Consider the following 22,271-nt stretch of genomic DNA (forward strand, 5'->3'; position numbering starts at 1 on the left):
TCAAATGCAACGACTTTCCTTGTAATACTTTGTGTTCGTAATAAACTAGACAGGTAGGTAGTGTATTGCAATTTTAGTGAGTATTCTAGCTGAAAAAATCGTAATCATTGGCTGCCTATCTGATCTATCTGATCTCATACAACTTTGTTTATTTTTAACCGTTGTGCCAGGGACTTAAACCCTGTTTCTTTTGAAAAAAAATCCCACTTAAAGACGTTTCTGCGGGCAAGTTCGATATTTTTTTATTAATTGATACATTGGGTTTTTTAAATGTTTTTAAACACCATGCTTCCACTGGTTGTCACGTAACAAGCGTGAAATAAATGAAAGTTTTGTTGTAACAAATTCAATTGAAGCAAGTCTTTTAATAAAGATTAATAAGTAATACAAGTCTTTAATTCAATACAAAATAACGTAATACTAGATAGCTTTACATAAAATTAAATGGCAATATTTCAGTCTTTATACATCTTAACTCGTAGTGGTGGCAGTCTTAACAGCAGTAAAGTCTGGATTCCCGGCAAGGAAATTGTTCCAAGTACTGATTTCCTCTAAAAGTGCCGTTCCTGGGCACTCAGTAGACATTGCCTGGCTGTGGCCTATCAGCTTGTAGTCTTTTCTGATCTTGCCCATCTTTACTCCAGCCGCGATGAGTTTTTGGACCGTCTCCAGTTGTTTCTTTGGGGGGAGTTCCACTGGAAGAAAAATCATTATAATAATATGAATATGGGTATATGGTAACACCTATTGAGCTTTGTATACTCGTATATAAATGTAATGCGTAGTTAAAATGGATGGACTTCGAGTTAGACATACTAATTTCGAAGCTTGGTTCGGATTTAAGACATAAGTGTCACATTGATCCTGGTTACAAACCTATTTGTGTTCATAGTCTTTTAATTACATTGGGTTACTCGTATTGGTAAAAATATCTACGTAAATGAAAATACTTTGATAGTATTCGTTTAATTAAGTAAGGAATGTTAACTAATGGTGAATATATGAATAGTTTTCAGTATTACCTCTCCAGTCTCCAATAAGGCAGATGCCGACACTGACGCTATTGGCAGACCCGGCGTGGATCCCTCTGACGTCCCATCCTCGACCTTCGTAAGCACCACCCTCGCTGCCCACGCAGAAACTAAACAATAATAAAATAACACATTAGATCTTTGAAAGAATTTTATTATAATGTTGACGACCTCCATGGTATAATGGTGAAATGGTGCTGTAAACATTCCTCTACCTTTTAAGTGGAGGTCATAAGTTCGATTCTCTCACATGCAAAGTATATTTTTGAGATACAAAAATAGTTGATGCATGATGCATAATGCATTGTTGTTAAAGTCTCCACGACTACTAGCTGTTATTGCAAGAGTTTAATTTTTCAAAAAGTATATTTTTTTATCTTACATCTCTGTCGAAATGGGGCTATCATAATTTATCATGTAAACTTAACTGTAACTTTGTGATTATATAAATTATTTATTTATTTATAAAACTAAAAAAATATCCGTGTTATATGAACAAATAAACGTTAATAAATTTAACCCATTACTGTCCCACTGCTGGATTATTATTATTTATTTATTATGGATCTCCAACAAGAAATACACTTTACAAAAACAGAATTACATGCAATGTGAGATAAATAGCCGGGATACCGTTATATGAGTAAACGAATAAAAAAACTACTCATGAGTTTAACCAATAAAATAATGTAAACTCAAAAAGAAACAAAAAAAGTTGGCCATATAGAAAAAGAACCTAAAATGTGTGCTATTAAAAACATGTTATGCTGATGTTCTTTTTCAAACATTTATCTATGGATTTAACTTTTTACCGTGAGCCATAAATAGAACAAAATTACCGCGCGAATGTTATTTTGATGAATGTCAGTGACCACGTTTTTACTTTGAAACCGGATTTTGGCATATTAACTACTTTTTTATTTATAAACAACCATGTCGGTAATAGAAGGTTGTTCCCCGGAAAGTTTTATTTATTTTTTTATTTGAGATCGATTCTGTCCTCGCACTGAAGTCAATTTCGGATTTACGTAAAAGCACTTTCTTCACTAATCTGCACGGGTTCTCGTTACGCTTCCTTCATTTCTTTCTTGCTATATGTCGCATATATGTATGAGGCGCTATTACGGCATAACTGCTGAACCACTTCAAATATTTTTATTCTAAACAAAATGTCTTTGCGTTCGGAGTTTCGGTCAAAAGGTTTACCTATATAAAATAAAGCGCCTGTGCAACTCTTTTTCGAAGCTCCTGAGCTAATATTGAACGAATGACGGCGACATATGCCTATTAAGTAGGAGTTTCTTCATAAAATAGGTACGTGTGTTATCTCAAATACCTACAGGAGCGGCGGGTCCTGAACGTTGTCGAGATAACGTGACGGTGGGCGTGGCTTTCCGGGATGACGTCACACAACTGACAACCGACCAATCCTGTACAAGTACTCAGTACATTTGCATAACGACCACCGTACCGTTTAGTCATTAAATTTAGGGATTTTTTTCCAGTATGTTGGTTCTAAGCCTCTTAGAGAACAAAAGTATAAGGAAACTTGAAGAAAACCCTAAAATTATTGTAAGTCTGATTTTGGTCTACTTTTCACGTTACAACATTACAACTTTTAATTCAATTAATCGTGATGGATTTGATATTTATTTTAGTAGTGTAGTTTAGGTTTTCGACAAATAATGGGTGTAGAAGAAGCCAAAATAAATAAATATTTTAATTTCAAATCGAATATAATAAACCGGGGAACCACATTTAATTTAAATATTTATTTAGCTCATACGTCAAGTGAACTATATCTTTTGCACTCGAATAAGTAGCGAGACTTATCATAAATACGTCAAAATAAATATTGTATATTTCAAGTGTAATATATTGAAATGTACATAAATACAGCAATTGTCTTGTCAAATGTGTGTACAGTGCAATTAACACCTACGTGCTGATAAATAAATATGAATCATATCTTATTTTCTTAAGTACTTGACCTTATCATGACAAACAAGAAAATCTACCTTCACTATAGCTGTTCTATCGATTGTCCCTGGATGAACTGACGTCAAAATGTTAGTCTTGGACACAAAGTACTTTATATATACCTACCTACTGGTCAAGGATTTTGGCTTCTCAGAGTACTATTCTATATTTCATTCGTGCAAAAACAAATGAAAAGTCCAAAAAATCGTTCTATTTGATGTGCAATTACGTAACGTCGACGTCAAATAAAATTGAACAAGAAAGTAAATAAGCCGCAGTAAACAAAGAAAATATCGTCGAAGCAGACTCAAGTCATAGAGATAAGTCGACAAAACTGTTTTTTTTTCTGTTCTAAATTCCAATATTCAAACAGATTCAATGTCTTATAGAATCTCCTGTATAACTTCTTTCATTCATCAATATCTATACAATTCACTGTATTACGAATCGTTTGATAGTAAGATAATACGCCTTGACAAGGTGACTCACTAGGTGCTTCCCTCGTTTGACCCCTGATACAAGAGATAAGCAGAATCAAAACATTCGTTCTTTATCGATACTACGTCAGAGATCAATGTTGTTTTGAACTTTGACGCGAATCTTTTTAATCTGTGGCTGTCGTACGATGCCAATGAAACTTGAGTCTGGGACTTTTTTTTAATTTTTGGTTTCAAAGGGTAGATATAGTGTTTAATTAGAGAAAATTTTACTTATCCGATTCGTTTTGAATAAAACGTTGTTTTAGTCCGAATTCTATTAAGTTTTTTATTACATAAAATACACTTGGCGTAGGTCTCATTACACTATTTTATTACATTCGTACGCCATGCAAAGAAAATAAAGAGATTTATATTGAAAACAGTCTATAAAACTATACATTTTATGAGAAAATAACCAGAAAAAGTGAGGAGACAAGAGATCGTAAAAAACGTAGGTACAGGGGAAAAACCTACTGAATGTCTAAAACCTACAAAATGAGCATTAGTAAGATTTTCGACTTGGCCAGCGTGGTGGTGGACGGTGGACGAACCCCTTCCTCATTAAAGGAGGAGACCCGGCAGTGGGACATTAATGGGAAAAAATATATGTTTTAATAGTTTTTCATTTTCGTACGTAGGTATTTGCATGCTTGCAATAGAATGATGACTTCGCCTTTAAACTACGTATAGTTATTCAAACTTTCCAATTATGTACTTTACATATTGTGTAAATGACGCGGCGTGACACGTGTAAAAGTTATCAGTAGGTCCGGTCAAAGAATTTGTCTATCGGTTACACTCCCGCGGTTAAACTGATTAACCGAATCTAATGAAATTTAGTAAGGAGATAGCTTATTTTTTATTCAATCCAAATTACACACGTGCTCGCGAGAATCAGCTAATTTTTAATACGAAGATGTTACACTATGTAAAAATAATAAATAGAAACTTACTTGTATCCAATATCGCCCCAGTCCATGCTGTTATGGTACCGCTGCATGGAGCGCATGTCAGCAGAACATTGTTTGAATGTAGAACAAGCAGCCGGGACGTAAGTGTGGTGGATGACCACGTATGAAACTGGCAACTTTTGCGGCCTCAAGTCCGTTGACGGCTCCGCGCCCCAGTCACGCCGCGAGTAAAACTCGAACGGGTAATTGTGTTTTGTAGCTAAACAAAAAAATAATGCAAGTTAATTTTTTTTTTATATGTACAGACCGATTTCATAGCGTCTTTCTATTCATTTTCTGTCAATTTGGAAATGTTCAGCGAAAAAAATCTGACCTTAGATTACAAAATATATTGATTTTGGATACAAATACTGTTTAATTAGAAACTAAATAATAAAATTACTATTACCCAGTGAAAACAACAATGCTAGTTTAATATTTACAACAATGTTTCGTAAATTCAACGAAAAAAACATAATAAAAATATAACTGTATTTTTTATATTTATGAAACAGTCATAAACATTTTAATGGCATTATAAAAATAAATAAAAAAAATAAATTGAAAGAACAACTTACTTTCTGCATCATAGCTTGGAGCCGCGAAAACTGCATTTAAAAAGAGAACACAAATGCCGAACGTATATGTGGACGCCATATTGTTTTGTAATTATTTGATTTAGTATTAACTGTAGCTTGACGCGTGGTCCAATGAGCTGTTGGGCCGCGCACTTTGTTTATAAAGATACTTCTCAATCTGCCGGTACTTTACCTCACAGCTAACCGATAAGCAATTGTTCATAACAAATAATTTTACGCAGAATATTTACTAACATGCGGTTGGTTTTCGGGCCTCCAAATTTCTGTTAAAAGTTTCTGATTTCAAGGAAATGTTGATTCAGGCCGTACCTAGAGTTAAGGAAATAAAGGCCTGTTTTCGATGGAGTTTGGGGAAATCTCTTAGTCAACATTCGCCTTCATTCATCTACTGTAAATATATGTATATTATTCAGGCTAAATTATATAAAATAATGCAAAACACTTCAACGACTTTTTGACGTAAGTGACAACCACGGCTGTCGGTCTATCAATTGATAACGAACGATTATAAAAAACTCTGTTTATTAATGCTAAAAGTTCGTGTTAATACTTTTATTTTAACCAATTATTCGGTTACTAAACGCTTACAAATAATTAGTCTCAACTTGATATAGAGCATATTGTATGGATGGATGGAGCTTGATATGCGCTATATTTTGCATGATGCATGCATTTTTCAGGATTTTCATTACATTCGTTATGACATATATAGGTAGGTATCCTACGTACAAATGTATACCTAAGTATATCTTAATTATCTTTATTTATTTCGACTATCTTGCATTAGCAGTTTTTATGCCTACGTCTTTGCATTTCACCACAATTTCATTACACAAATCAATTACACTTCTAAGTCATTGACATGAATGGTTAGTAATCTGACCTGATATACTTTTAGACATATCTTGAATATCGTAAATTAATAATAATATGTCCTAAGGAAATCCCCAATAAAGGGTATAAAGATTAATAAATAGTTAGGCATAACTATAAGGGAAGGTTCATATCTGACGGAACATGCGTCGCGTATTATCGGTCGTGTAACGCCAGAACAGACATTGTATAGAAAACACTTAACCGTTCACACTCACCCGATGATGCGTCTTTGCGAATCCCATACTATTAAGGCTACGCCCGACGCATCTTCCGTCAGATGTGAACCGTCCTTAAGGGACTAATCTCATTTTCCATTGCTACCTATTCTTTTCGATTTAATTTCGAAGAAAAGGTAGATACCCTTTATTGAATGCCCTTTTATTGTGCCTAAAGATGGAACAAAAATAAAGTAAAGGATTATGTTATCAAGATGACTGATGACCGCTAAAAGTGATGGGGAAGAACATGCGAATAAAACGTAGTGATCGATAATGCATTGTGCAGAATGCAACGCGTGTTTTAGGTTGTTTTTCGATATACGACACTTACTTTCTTTATATATCAGCTTAGCCTTTTTCTAAACTATGTTGGAGTCGGCTTCCAGTCTCACCGGATGCAGCTGAATACTAGTGTTTTACATGGAGCGGCTGCCTATCTGACCTCTACAACCCAGTTACCTGGGTTATAACACGATACCCTTCGGTAAGACTGGTTGTCAGACTTTCAAGCTTCTGACTACTGCTAACGACTGTCAAAGATCTTCGAAAATAACAGGGAGCTCCTTCGACATTTGCTTTCTTTACGTTCCTATATTTCCCCATTTTTCTGCTTTACAGAGTGAGAAAATAATTACCAAAGCTGATTCATAAAAAAAATCCCTTAAAAAGTATTTCAGAGTTAATCTAAAAAGACGCCCTAAAAGTATTAAAAGCGCTTATTTATAATGCAATAGAAATAACCCCTTTCAATAGTTTAAAATCTATTTTTATCTGTTAAGTTTTGTCAAGAATACAATCATTATTGTCGTGAAAATGCGTACGGTCTATTTCACATGATATTGTATTCCATGATATTTTGTATATCTAATTATGAACCATTTCTTTGTTTCCTTTTTCTGTCTATTCTTTGATGATAGAAATGTTTGGTGGGTTAGGTATTTTATCAACTATGTAATAAAAGATACAAGTCTCAGCATCCTCATTCATAAGACGCGAATTCATAGAAGATTCATAATTACATGCGGTTTTTCGCAGATCTCTTCACATAGGTTGTAAGAATTGACAATTACCAGATACCTCATTAACATTTCTCTGAGATTTATACGGGTAACACATTACGTATTATTATGAAAATTGAGTGACAAAGTGCACTTTGTATGTGGGCGTTTAGAAAGTGCGCACTTTTCAACGTAGTGATTTCTAGGAATACTTATCTTTAAAAACATACTTAATTATACTTTAGCAGTAATTGTTTATTTTTGTAATGCGTACTATTAATTGTGCTCAGTCATCACAAACGTGCGAACTACGTCAGAATCAAAACAACTATAGCTATTAATGTAACAATGTTTTGAAAGTGTAACAAAATTATGCGTATATCATTTTTTCTATTGTTTCGTGGTCCAGCCGTTCGTTGGTCCTGCGCCTGAATACTCGCAGATCGTGTTGAAGTACCTACTAGACAGTAGGATTCAGGGAACATAAAAAATAACCACCTATATAATAATGACCCACGCATTGGGTTACCATAAACCACTTGCTGCTGCCTAGTTTTAAAGAAAATTGTGTTTGTTATGTTTTTATTTCCACATCGGCAAAATATAATTACTGAATAAAATTTTAAATATAATTATTTACGCTAATGACGCATAGAGATAAAAGAGTGCCTAAATTAGGGCACATATTACCATACCTGGTTACAGCCTAAAAAGTCACTTAAGTTTTCATTTGAAATTTGTCCAAGATCTGTTTGAGTTTGGGGCAAAGATTCTAGAATGATCGACAGCGTCTATATGTGCAAAAAATAAACTATTGCGCCAATTTGAATAACATTTGCGCAAATATGTACAGTACTTTGAACCTTGCACGTGGCATCATTTCCATTTTGTTTACATAAATTATGTCTATTGCTTCTTTTCCTGGAATCCTTCAAAGTAGTACGCAAAAATTCACAGCGCTGGTATTTAGCTAAAATAAATTTAAATGGGTGATATATCAATTCAACTATTAATAGACTGGTTCGCTTACGAGGGTTCATTAATGACAAATCCTGATAAAATGCACAATAATTCACACCAACAAACGCTGGACGCTTCAACATGTCAACATGTAATTAACGTTTTCATAAGTCTTTAACGAAAACAACTAATAGCCTTTCATAGCCCGATCGTCCATGACGTATTTGTCTAGGGAATATGATAAGGAAATAAAGAACTCCGTATCAATTTATATCGATTTATTTTTTAATTTTATATTTTCTTCTGAGCCTGCCAGTTCTTAGAAAATATATTTACAAGATTATTTTTTTAAACATTTCTGTAAAAAATAAAATAAAAGTTTTAAAAAGAGATAACAATATTTGCAATAAAATCAACAATGGACGGTATGTTTTATTTATCGAGTCTTTGTTTTTAGTTGAGGACGGGTACGAAGTGGTCCCAGGTGGAGATCTCGTTGAAGAGAGCCTCTCCGGGACACTCGGTGGCTGACACTTGGCGATGGCCAATGAGCTGGTAGTCGGGGCTGATGTAGCCGAGTTCGACGCCAACAGCTATCAGCTCCTTGGCAGTTTCAAGTTGGGCCGCTGGTGGCAGTTTGGCTGTGAGAAAAGAAGGTACATTAGAAGTTTTTGTAAAGCGAGGTAAATGTTTTGTTCAGTGTCTACAAATTTTATTGTGCTTTAGATTTGTTTGTCTGATGATGCACATATGTATGTTTTAAGGGGTTATTTATTTAATTGGTTTCTAAAGTATAGGAATAATCAGTCTATGGTAACGGCGTACGTTTTTTTTACTTATCATAACGACTGCTGTCTAAATGGTCATTAACCAACACTCTAACACGCCCTCCGAAGCGATTCGACTATCTGTTGACATACAGCCTAAGCAGCCTCCCATGAATAGGTTATTTACTTTCTAGTATTATTAAGAGTTGAGTACACCTTAACCGTCTTATAAATAATACTTACAAACAAAATCTCCAATCATACAAATGCCGATGCTCCTAACGTTGACGCCCACTGCGTGTGCGCCGACCGCGTCCCAGCCGCGACCTTCGTATACGGAGCCTTCTCCACCAACAGCGAAACTATAACGAAAGAATCAATAGTTAGATATCGCGAACAGCTTTTTAAATGGATAAATGTTGAGCAATATGCTCCTTGAGCGAAGAGTTGATAGACATGAGTGAAGAAAAAAGACATATTGCGCCGGCCCTATAATGTTAGATATGGTTCAGACTATTACGTTTTGAGCTTGGATAAATAAAATTGTAGCATTGCATAATATTATTAAAAAAATGATTGTTTGTTTGTTTGTCGTATGGTTAGTGGTCAACCTAGTGTCAAAGTTGTTCAAGCCGCCCAAGAGGCCTTTGACGTGGCTTAACGACTGTTATCTTAGTAGACAACAACCTGGACCGACTTTTAAAGTGCCCTCCGAAGCACGGAGACGCCCAGTTCAAATACCACTATACGGTCACCCATCTATGGAATGACCGCGCCAATGGTTGCTTAACCCACAGATCGTTTACCGACCGGTTAGCGCAACTGGCTAATCATATAAACACTCATAAGCTTGACAATTAACCATGCATTTATTACATAATAAAATAAATATTATACACCCTTCAACTAAGGAATTGCAACAGCATTAGCTCGATAGATTTATTTAAGCCCGTACACAAAAAACCGCAAACGTTTAACGATAATTTCATCCAATGCGTAATACACAGTAGCGTAATCATGATATTCGGCAATCGATATTGAAATAACAGTAATATCTACAATCTTAATAATCAAAACACTATAAATACGAGCGATATCGTATCGCCTTCTGGAAAATCATATCAAAACTGAATATGGCTTACTAACACGTATTTCACGAGAGATTAGGGCAATCAAAACAAATGTTTGTTGATTTTGACAAACACTTCTCTAATGGAGGCTACACACCAAAATGGCCAACACGCCATGTCAACGGCTTTATTTCAAGGATAGTCTACAAGTCACTGACATGATTCTTTCGAAATAAAGGGCTTTCGACTCCAAGAAATTTGTGATTGGTTATTCTTGTGTATAGATAGACTGTATAATAGTGACTTGTCGAGCATTTTGTTTATACCTGACTTGCGTGTATTTTTGATGTTAATAGTTCAGTGCGTAATTAAACTGAAAAGGAAAACATTACATTAAAGAAAATACGTGACTTATGTCTAGTAGTCTACTACTGCGGATAGATTTATATCGACTGATTATGTTCATATTGATAACGACCAAAATAGGTAGAGCATTTACCGCCGACTTTTTGGCGATATATTTTGGCAACCATTCAAACATAAATATAGGAAAATTTTTGTTAAATGTTTCTTATAGAAATAAATTTTCTATAAAATTTACACGGGTTTCATAACGAACTAGTGCGCATAATTTTTCCTTAATTGGACATCAGTCATCCTTCACTAGATGCACCTATTCAGATTACTTATAACAATTACATTCCATTCTACGCAATAATTAATACCAGAACGACGATTCATTACATAATCTTAACTACAATATAACGGTAACAATCTACTCCTATCACAACAAGTCTATAATCCAGTCGCTAAACCTCTCTAGAACTAACTAGTACAGAATAAATAGTACAAGTACTACTTCATTGACTTGCATTCGTCCACGCGGTAAAGAACATGACGTATCTCATCTCTACAATCCTGCAGTATCAATTACTTATAATCACACGTAATAGTACCGCAGTGTAATGACCAAAGTTATCTAATAGTTCAAGTGGCGCTACTTGACAGACCTATTGAAAGACAATGATTTTAAAGGGTCTTCAAACGTGTAGTTTTCCGTTCGAAATGACGTTGTGTGAAAATAGAAAATTATCTTGGTAAGATGTTGAACTTACTACCTCTAGGGCATGTTACAAGTTGAGTACCGTAAGATAGATTTTACAGTTATAAATTCATAGATAGAAAATCAAATCAAATAGCAACTGAAACTAAAATCTGCGTATTCTGAGTGAAAGTTTCTATCAATTTGTATGCCTAATTTGCTGTTTTTTAGATATTTCTTTAAGTGAACTGTACCTACTGTAAAGTTTCAATTTATAAAAAGACCAAAGTATGATCATCGATGCATGTTTTAAAATAAAACCCAGCAGTTATTTCACCAAGAAATAAATATTTGTAAACTGGACAAAAATTGCTTCAAAACTTGTTATTGTCTTTGTCTAACTATTGCGTTATAAATTTCAGTCTTGCGTTATTGTTTTTAATTTTATCAAATCTGAAACATTGTCAAAATATTACGTACAATATGAACTATTAATCTAGAATATTACATCTTATCGTCTCTCCTTAATTGCGTTTGTCCCAGTTCTTTATGATTTATAGTCTTATAGAAATAAGTGTGAACTCGTGCGCATTATTCCGATTAGATTGAATTCAATAATCATAGTTATTTAGATATTTCAAAAGGTACATTGTCATCTTATATTTTATATATTTTTTATTACTACACAATGCCTATTTCGACCTGTATGAGTAATACTGTAAAGTGATTAAAGGAAACGATTGTAGAATTGGATCTGATAAAAAATGGAGGCAGATGATGACTTTAAATATTTGCTGTCGTCTTCAAATGATGATGTCTTCAAAAATTGAACACGCGACGCACTTAGTCAGAGTAACAGACGATCATAAAAAAGGTCTAAACAGATAAAAATCGTATTCCTATCGGACAAATAAATGTCAAAAATAAGTGAACGTTTCGAAAAAAATTAAATAAATAAATTTGAAATTTAGTTGTTGTGCAACTGGTACTTTATGAGATCCATGATAAAAACATTTTATTTAGGCAATAAACCCATAGAAGCCAATGATTGTGATAATAAATGAATGAGTGTCTACTAGGTCAAACTGCATTCGAATGAACAACACGATAATTTCTTTGTAGTTATTTAACATTTCTAAATAACTCTACTTTTAATACTTACTTATAGCCAATATCGACCCATCCGTTAGTAAGCTGGTGCATATTCTGCATGGCCCTCATGCTGCGCTTGCAGCTCTCTTGAGTGAAGCAGTCGGGCGGTATGTAGCTATGATGTATCACGACCACCGGCGCTGGGGTATGCAGTTGCGTCACCAGCGTCGGGGGGCGAGCACCCCAGTCATCACGGGACACGAACGGGAATGGGTAAGCTGTTGAAAAAATTATAGTTTTGTAGCATTCCTATTATAGGTAGATTTTTCAGATTTAATACATATTGAAAATAAGATTTTTTAACGTTACGTTTCGCGAATGGTCTATAAAATGTAAAGTTCAAAAAATCTTATTATATTACTTTGTGAAGAGGTGAAACTAACATTAGTTCGTTTTTTCCACCTTCTGCTTGTTATTAAGGTATCTTGTCTATTAGGAATAATTAGAATATTACGTACTAACATTTGAAATTTTCGAATTTCTCACAAAACTTTTCAAGCGAACCTTTGAGATGACTTTTTTATATGTAAACCCCACGAACACCTATCTTAACAAAGATCTCTAAACAAGTTGAACTTTAAAAATAAAAGTGTATCAATTTATCCCAACTTGAACTTGACATGTAAGATAAATTATCTCAACCGCGGGGACTTACAATATTTTGGCTACGGTCCAGCGACCGGTCAGTTGTTTCACTTCAAGTAAACCCCCGGCTTCGACGCGATTAAGGAAATAAACTATGTCACCAAATCAGTTTATTAATTACTTAATAGCAGAGGTTACGTTAACAGATAAGCTATCATTATATTAAACGCTTTTTATCGCAGTTTTTTTGGACCTTACTCAATATTGTTTTGTTTTTGTTGAAAATTATCAGGTGTGCGCTAATTTTGCCTTTATTTACAATAAAATTTAGGCCTGCTTGACACTACGTACTTACTAACATATTAATGTATATTAGGAATAAACTGCAATGAATAGATTTTGTCACGTTAGTTAAAAATCATAGCATCACAATTTCCGTTCACTCGAGGGAAATGAAGTGATTTTCAACACAGAATGTAAATAGGCATCAGGTTAAAAAAATCTTTAATTTTCAGCAGCAACCCATGGTATCATCGATTTATGGGTGGGTCACTAAAATGTGACTGGTCTGGTACGTTTCCTTTTGAGAAAATAATATAAGAAAAGAGTGAAAAAAAATATTAACGGTACTTACCATAGCTAGTTTCAGTTTGGTACGGTAGAGCGGCTGAACTTGCGATGAAGCAGATTATAGCGGCGAATACCAGTTTGGCCATTTTTCCTGCCAAATAAAATAAAAGTTCTAAGACTAATAGTTTTCACTTCACTTTACTTTGAGCGTTTTTAGGAACATGAAAAAATATGATATCCCCTTTGTGATTATATTCTACAAATTTATATGTTATAATAGCTAAACTTTATTTTTCTACTTGGTTCTGAATTTCAGCGGAGTTTCGACTGTACCTCAGATCAGTCGGTATATGGAGCTCCCAAATGTGCACGTATTTATATATCAAGCAAATGAATAACAAAACGCTTATCTTTCCCTATATTTTCCTAATGTTTGGACAGTAAATTGATGTGTCACTCGTTTCCTTATATACGGGGGATCAAAAAGTACCCTTAAGTTCCTGCCGTTGAGGTTTATATACTTGCATCAGTTACTCATCCTTCTACGAATAATAACTTGAAGTTTTCAATCAACACGCCAACTGCCTCGTGTTAGTTATTTGCAATAAAATAGTAAAGAAATAGCTGTAGGTACAACTTCGTCAATTATGGATAATAATATGTCTATCGTTTTGAGCACGATTATGATTCTATTTTGTAAACAATTTTTTGGCGATATCAAAAACAAAGGTATCTCAGGAACCTATGAAGTAGTAGTAAATAAATAATATTGATAACGATGTTGCAAAGATAATGTGAAAAAATAGGTCCTGATTATTACTTACGTTGTTAAATAATTGTATATTTTAAAGAAAGAAGAAACAATTTTGTTTTAGTGTACGGCGAATATGTTCACAAAAACTGATGCTTTTGTAAATCAATATCTGCATTGGAGACATTTCCCCCCCTTGTCACGCTCTAATAAGTCATTTTTTAAAACATGTTAGTTAAGTATATTATTATCTAGCAATCTAAATATTCATACTTCCATAGGCTAAGTATAGAACAATAGATAGGCCGGTGACGATTTTAATAATAATATTATAAGTGGTTAGGAATGTACCATTTTACGCACATTTGTAATCTAGCACTTGAGTAGGTACTTCAAATGTATTGAAGATCACGATTCTCTTAGAAGTCATGTTCAATGAAAGTTGCGATATCATAGTTACGTATAAAGAGCACCTATTGTAAAGATCTTATCTGAAAGTGATCATCTTAAACAAATGTACCGCGTTTCTTGTTGAATATAACAAAAAGATGTCTATTGACGTAGACACAAATGACGTTTTAGAAAGGCAATTACAATTTACTGTCAAAAATCTAATGAAAACTAATACATATAAAATTGATTTTGTCGCATATTTTAAGCAAGTAGAAACTCCGCTGAAATTGTCAAAGATATTTCTAATATATATTCGCTTAGTCTTTGTTCCAAACTATGTTGGAGTCGGCTTCCAGTCTCACCGGATGCAGCTGGATACCAGTGTTTTACATGGAGCGACTGCCTGTCTGACCTCCACAACCCAGTTACTTGGGTATTAACACGATACCCTTCGGTAAGACTGGTTGTCAGACTTTCAAACTTCTGACTACTGTTAACGACTGTCAAAGATCTTCGAAAATGACAGCCGGGACCCACAATTTAACGTGCCTTCCGAAACACGGAGGAACTCGATATGTATAAGATGGTCACCCATCCACGGAACAACCTCGGCAAGCGTAGCTTAACCTCAGTTTTCCTAGTCAATAAATTTATCTATCGGTGAAAGTGGCACTAAAGACGCGGCAGGGACTTCTGTTTTAAATATTCGATTGAGGAAAAAACAATTATCAAGTGTTAATTCCTCGATACGAAGGCCACATAAGTACTATGAGTAAACAAACTACGACCAAAACAAACTATGACAAATACATTGCACAAAATAATGCGTTATTCAAGGATAGATAACACGCACTAAACATCAATTATAAGAATATTTGTTTAATCATTGATATGTTTTGTTTATTTGATAACGATTGACGGAAAATTTCGCGGAAAATTCGTTTAAATGCTAAAGTAGATCGAAAGTACTTGAAATAGTCCTCAAAACAAATTTTTATTCCCGGAAATATATAGTTTCAAGTATAACTGCTTGGAAAAGTATGCTAAAAGAAGGTGGTACCAATAACATATGAGCTAATGATATGATTGGTGCAATGAACATAGATAAAATTGACGCACATTGCTGTGATTGGATGTTTACCATCGAACGAATTATTTAAGCTCGTTGTCAAACTGATTCTTGTCTATCAAAGCGAATTGCAATTTGGGAAAGTGTACAAAGAATTTGAGAATATTTGGGGTAACATATCACAAACAATCATGGATGTAATTATAGAAAAAAAAACCTGATTTTGTGTTTTCAACACATTGTGAAAGCGATATAGTCGTGTGAAAAATACGGCATATTTTATCATGATTGAGCCGATTGCTTTCACAAGTATTTGCATCCTTTATCAACGTAGAATTCTTCAGATCAGAGTATCGCGTAAGTTTGTAGTAGCACCTATTTTTAATTTGCTAAAAAATCAAAATGGTCCATAAATTAAAATCTCTACAATAAATCAATAAAATTAAATAACTATAATTTTATTATCTTTTAATAGTGTCGGATAGCGTTAATAAATTTGCAAGACCGGTCGATTTAAATCAGACCCCCCAGACCGTTTTCTAACCACAAATACGAAAACACACACATCTCACGGCTTTTAAAACGAGATCACGGTTCATTACCCTTGTATATTCCTTACTAAGTTGTTCAATAACATCGAATTAAATGGATACAAGAGTTATGTATGCATATATGGTAGTTTTTTTGTGACTATATTCTATGCAGTGCATAACCGAGTGGTAAAAGTTGACACACGCAAGTGGTCGCAGGTTTGAGGCCGAGGCAACACACCAATGACTTTTCGAAGTTATGTGAGTATTAGAAATAATTATCACATGCTCCAACGGTAAAGTAAAACATCGTGAGGAAACCTTGCATGCCTAAAATTTTGTAATACATTTATTGAGGGCATGCAAAGTCCCCAACCTGCACTTGGCCAGCCTGGTGAAAAAAATGCAGATAGTTTAACTGTAGCCTACGTTTAAACTGTCTTCTGAAGGTAGCCAGTGAAAACGGGATTCGCGTACGTCGTGAAAGAAGTAGGTTAACTGAAGGATTTTCATATTCGTGTGAAATAGTGTCATATTGTGTTAGCCAGCTTGCTATTGTTTTTGGTCTTTAACATTTAAAGCAACTGAAATATTGTTCTGAATTACCTTCACGATCAACTGTAATTCTCAAGCTATCACAATGTCCACGCATAATAACAAAAACGCAATAACCTACAGGTTTTAAACGTGATACAAAATTAAAGAAGTAAATATTACGATACCTTTTTTTTTTGTAATTTGACGTTTCGGCCGAGTTACAACGGCCTCGATCGCGTACTGACTGCGTTTAAGACTTATTTTGCAATGTTGTTATTTATTCCGTGACTTACACTTTCCCCGCATGTGTTTTATATAATCTATTGAAAATCTTGACGAGATACATTTTTCCATGACTAGCATAGTATAAGATGTCATGACTTACTTTGAAATTGAGATGATCATCGTGACTGGGGAATGATTTCAATAACAATAGCTGTGAGATGTTGTTTGTAATAAATGTAATATTATTATAGGCATTGTTATTTAAATATTAAGGTGAATGTAATCTGTCATAACTTATAGAGCCTTTATACACTAGTATTTGTCGATGACCAATTGCGAAGAACCTTGTGCAGACGCTGCGACAAACCCTCGTGTGAGAGGGCTCTTAGCCATTGACATGTATTCAATAAGAAATGAAAGAACACGTATGAATAAAACGAAATACTATATACCAATAGCGAGATTATTGACTTTATTGTTGGTTTTAACCTCGTGTCAAGTCAGTTTTAGAAACTAGAAACAATTATTTTTAAATCGTGCTATGTTTATACCGAATATTTTTAAATCGTAATTTTCAACTTCAACATAACGAAAGCCGTTTTTTAGTTATTTCTGTCTTGCTAATTTTGTAACAGGGTATGCAAACAGGTTTGACCTTAGAAACCAAATTCCAAATAAAACAAAATGCTTACCTTAGAATTATTTTAAACTATTGTTTCAACTAAATTAAATCACAACTCGCGGACGGTATCTGTCAAAATAATACGATGATTACAAACACACCGGTATATATAATATGCTAATGTATTGTAGATAATCGACAACTCATAGGTTCTCTACAAGATAATTCGGACGATATATCTGTAGGTATAATATATCAAGATAGTATATTATTATATCTTTACGATTGCGAACTCTACAATGATGAAACAGGGGTATTAACCTTGCCGAAGTTTTTGGTATAGCAGGATGTTTTGTATAGATGTTGCCCCGTAGATTTATATTAAACCGCAACTTGGAAAGTCAGTTAGCGGTTTTAAATAAAAAAAATACGACATGGTTTATCTGTCGTCTGTAAATATGTATTGGTATGATAAATCAGCGGGTTTTTAACTGATATTTTCAAATATTTTCTGCTTTACGTAATGAAAAAACTGAATAACCAACTTATCTTTAGGTATGTGGAGCCATCAGCACCTTAATTTAAGTTAAGTTTTTAATAAAAATAAGAGGATATTTCCCGTTGTATTTTTACAAAAATGTATCGAAAAAAATATTGCAAAAACACGGGTTTGCCGTATTGTGTATTTCAAGTATGTACCTATTGGATTAACCTCATTCAATCTGATATCGGTCATCGGTAGATGTTAGAAACGTAAATAAAGTAATCAGATTAGATTATTGGATATAATTTAGGTCTGTCACATAAAACACATTGATAGTAGAGAAAAATCTCAATATTGATATGTTTTGCTTTCATAATTTTATCAGGCGTTTTGAAGCGACTTATACACTTCTCTATTGGCTTTTGTTATATTAGAATCCATGACGTAATTTTTAAATATACTGTAAAATAATTTCTAACCAACAGTATGCCGTCTTTTCAAAAGACAATAAATTATTTTTTCAGTTAAATACCAATGAGTTTTTTAAAGCAAGTAGATTTTCACTACATTTTTTATAAGGCTTAATATTGAAACATATTCACCACTTTCAGACGTTACTAAATAGGTACAGTATTCAATGAGGATTGTTCTAATCAATCATATTCAGCTAATTTAGATGTCATATCAAATAGTTATCAGCTAAGGTTATCATTATGACCAAAACATGGATTTATAGATTACATTGTTGGGATAGATTACAGCGACATTGATTTTTAATAGCTTCGATTAAGTACATAAAACGGTATTTTATTATGGGTAAGTAACTTAATAGAGAGCCTAGAGAATTGAACATGTTTTTTCTTCTATAAATAAGATAGTAGTTACATATCAAGTCCCTCACGCTGTTCAAGTACCTACATTATGTAGAACACACAAGCAAGCATGCGTCTTTTTTCCTTTCAAGATTCTATAAAGAAGTTGCGACCGGAAATATTGGCTTAATCGAAATTATATAAAATTCCTTGACGTAGGTGAAGCTCAAAATAAATACAATAGATTAAAAAACAACTATCATACTGTAGCTAAGCGGTAAATGTCTTTAATATGACAAGCAAACTAGGTATCGGAAATAGATACATTTTATTATCATCAAGATTTATAGATAATAACTGTAATATTGTAAAAAAACCTAATTGACAGTCATCAATGAAATTTCCAAAGATTGTGTGCAAACTTCAAATTCAAGTAGGTAATTCATGTACAAAAGAAAAATTGACTGAAAACGCATTTTTTGCTGTAAAGTTAGTAACATAAGTTACTTAGTAACTAAACGTTGCTTTTGATAACTATAGTCCGACAACTTGGTAAAGGGCCTTTTATGCAAAGTTCGCGGTTGGTGGATTTGTAGAGGAGTACGAAATTTAGATTTTTTTGTATCAGCAATCACCCTACGAAGACAAACAATTTATTTCTAAGCTCATCCATGATAGGTATAGGATTTAGCTTTAATTTGAGTGTGAACAGTGTTCAGTCTGTACCTATTCAACTTGTACCTAGGTATTATATATAATGCAATCTATACAATTGTTAAATTAAAAATGGCAAAAAAAGTTTTAAGAAAGATACATGCAACGCAATGAAACAAAAACTACCAAACAGATTTTGATAAAATTATAAACATTGACAGCTTTATAACCTGAAATAACATAGGCATTTTGCAGGCTGAAGCTTGTAGGTAAAATACTTCACATCGTATATGCATGTATTGTGTTGACACGTTGATTCCAATAACAATCATCTTTGAGGGGAGTCACTCAGAAGTCATGAACTTTTATCATTTCACGGAACCAGGGACCTCAGCCATTGTCTATAAACAATAGTGTTTGTGTCGGTTTGTAGGTGAATTACATGAAAATGCCTACGATAATTCATCTTTGATGTGGGTCAAGCGAATATGATGTGAACCTGTAAGTCACGTGTAGTTGTATTCCTCTTATTGAATGACTCCATTTGTTAGTCAAATACACGAAACTTATATAATAATCCTGTTTGCTCAGCGCATAACTAAGTATTCTGAAGATATCTTCGACTTCTTCAGGTCAATTAGTTAATTACACTAACTAAATAAAAATCCCCATATTTTACATGCAAGTAGGCATGCTAACCCTCTACATGCCATGTCATTGAAATCGTAACGCTCATCAATAAAATTGCTAAAGCTTTTTAAATCTTCAAGCTTTTTTCGAAGAAAGATATATTATTACAAACTTTTACATGGATTCACCTTTAATGGATGGTACCTATTGAATAGACATTCATAACTGAAACAGTATACTTTCTTATAAACAGTAACTTATACATCTGTCCGTTGCTGCCGCGGTTATACACTTTGCTTATATTGCATAACTATTATTTGCTTCAACACGATGGTAGGACCATTTGAGATCGATTTCTTAATAGCAATAGTATTATTCAAGGACTAATTAGTAATATAATATATCACAGACCATTTGGTCTCATTTCCTGTACAGAGCGGTACACATTTTAGAAGGATATCCGCTGTCGTGATTATATTTAGATACACGACATGTCGATGCGTATCCCGTTGTCCCGGTTACAACTTTGTTGTGCTACAGACAATATTGTTCTATTGCCAAGATCAAGACCGTTTCATTTCTTTCCTAATACAAAAAAAGGCTTCTGTAAAACTTTGAGTTTTTTATTAGAATTTTTATGATATGATTATAATTATGAGAGCATTACTGTCACTCAGTTTCAGTTTACTAGGTAGTAGGTACCACGGGCTGGTAGGTTAGCACGTTACCTTTAAATTAAGTGTCTCGAGGTGTTGATACTTCAGCTTCAAGATTTCAGGTAGTCAGCCTGTTGCCGGTCCACTAGTGGCCTTGTAATACATGATGTTTCATAGTCGAGTGGGCCTGAAACATTCGGGAGTGGGCTTACGTAACGGGGCGCGCCCGGAGGCAAGGCGCCGACATTGTCAATTTAAGCACTTAGTTATAATGACTTATGAACATTTCCTATTATTGGCAGGCTATAAATGTAATAACTATTCATTTTGATAATTTATGTTAGATGTAGTTTATATGAAGACTATTGAAGCGGAACATTACTGCTGCGTGGGTGCTACAGTCACGGTAAATAGTGTAACATAAGTGCTTATAGGTAAGTAGGCAATAGACAGACAAAGGCAACCGGCAAAATGAGATATGCCATATATAGTGTGCTGTGGCTATGACAAAAGTAATTTTGGCTTACTGAGAAGACAGAATATAGTATCTGTGACTAAATTTTATTTATTGTCGCCGCACGTGGATCTTATTAGCGAGCTTATTACCAAGTGAAATATCAAACGTCGGGCGCCTTGAGTCTACTGCCAAGCCAATCTACTAAAAAAATCCTGTGATTTAAGCAGCTCGGCTCTCCAAAACCTTCAACTTCATAGTTATTGATGCCCGAAATAAGTTTAGTGGGTAGCTTTTTATGTACTGTACATGCCAGTGCAAATGTCCTATACGGGAAAGTACCGTGGAGATGTATAACCACGATAAGTATCAAAGATCAAATCATGTGTGATATTTTTGCACTAAATCTTTATCGACCAATGGCATCCTATTAAGTACCCGTTTTTTTTGAAAACGTAAGCATATCTGTAGGAAACAGAAGCTTATAGATTTTAATGGATTGTAGGACTTTACTGTATTTTAATTGCACCACCTATCAGTGTTGTTACATATTAAGAATGCTAATTTAATAATATATTGGATTATACAATCTTTTATCAAACATCATACGAGCTACGTAATTTATTACGTTTTTATTCGGCACCTGCTAATTACTGTGTCGATACAACGACAGTCTTTTATAAAAAATTGTTTAGGGTAAATAAATATTCATATTCAAAGAACACCAACACATTTTCAACGTGATAGTTTTATATCATTTTGACTTACGTCTTAAATAGTTAACGTTAATTAGTAATATTTTAGAGGGGCTGTACCGATACATGTTAAAAGCAATGATTTTTCGACTAACGATTTCTCCTTAAGTTAACAATACTACCAAACCGTCATTATTGATGGATTTATTTTATCCTTAGACATAAACAACTATATAATTATTATAGTTTAACCATTTATCTTGACTCTACATCCAACCAAGGTAAAGTCCCGAGTGGAACTCTACAGTGCTATTTACTCGATTTGTTTTTTAACATCATTGCAACACGTGTACAGTTACTGGCTGGTCAACTGCTTACTGTTTAGAATTAAAGTGTCAAATATAACATAATAAAACAATGACATTGTATTCATTTTTAACCTGCTACTTACGTCATTTCGTTTCTAAAGACATCATCATTCA

The 22,271-nt window shown here is 33.9% G+C and overlaps 2 protein-coding genes across 2 annotated transcripts; both read right to left on the reverse strand.

Annotated features, from left to right (window-relative positions):
* Positions 1-345: 345 nt before the first annotated feature.
* LOC142981434 (peptidoglycan-recognition protein LB-like) lies at positions 346-5,161 on the reverse strand. The gene is made up of 4 exons (XM_076127353.1): positions 5,019-5,161; positions 4,444-4,660; positions 1,023-1,141; positions 346-695 (listed from the first exon to the last, which is right to left on the reverse strand). The coding sequence occupies exons 1-4, from the start codon at positions 5,095-5,097 to the stop codon at positions 472-474; spliced, it is 639 nt and encodes a 212-aa protein (XP_075983468.1). The 5' UTR covers positions 5,098-5,161; the 3' UTR covers positions 346-471.
* Positions 5,162-8,354: 3,193 nt separating this feature from the next.
* On the reverse strand, positions 8,355-17,595 carry LOC142981435 (peptidoglycan-recognition protein LB-like). Its single transcript, XM_076127354.1, has 5 exons — positions 17,475-17,595; positions 13,342-13,428; positions 12,133-12,340; positions 9,102-9,220; positions 8,355-8,732 (listed from the first exon to the last, which is right to left on the reverse strand). The coding sequence occupies exons 2-5, from the start codon at positions 13,421-13,423 to the stop codon at positions 8,545-8,547; spliced, it is 597 nt and encodes a 198-aa protein (XP_075983469.1). The 5' UTR covers positions 13,424-13,428; positions 17,475-17,595; the 3' UTR covers positions 8,355-8,544.
* Between the last annotated feature and the right edge of the window lie 4,676 nt (positions 17,596-22,271).

The sequence above is a fragment of the Anticarsia gemmatalis genome, chromosome 20 (genome assembly GCF_050436995.1).
Source record: "Anticarsia gemmatalis isolate Benzon Research Colony breed Stoneville strain chromosome 20, ilAntGemm2 primary, whole genome shotgun sequence".
In the NCBI taxonomy this organism is placed as follows: Eukaryota; Metazoa; Arthropoda; class Insecta; order Lepidoptera; family Erebidae; genus Anticarsia; species Anticarsia gemmatalis.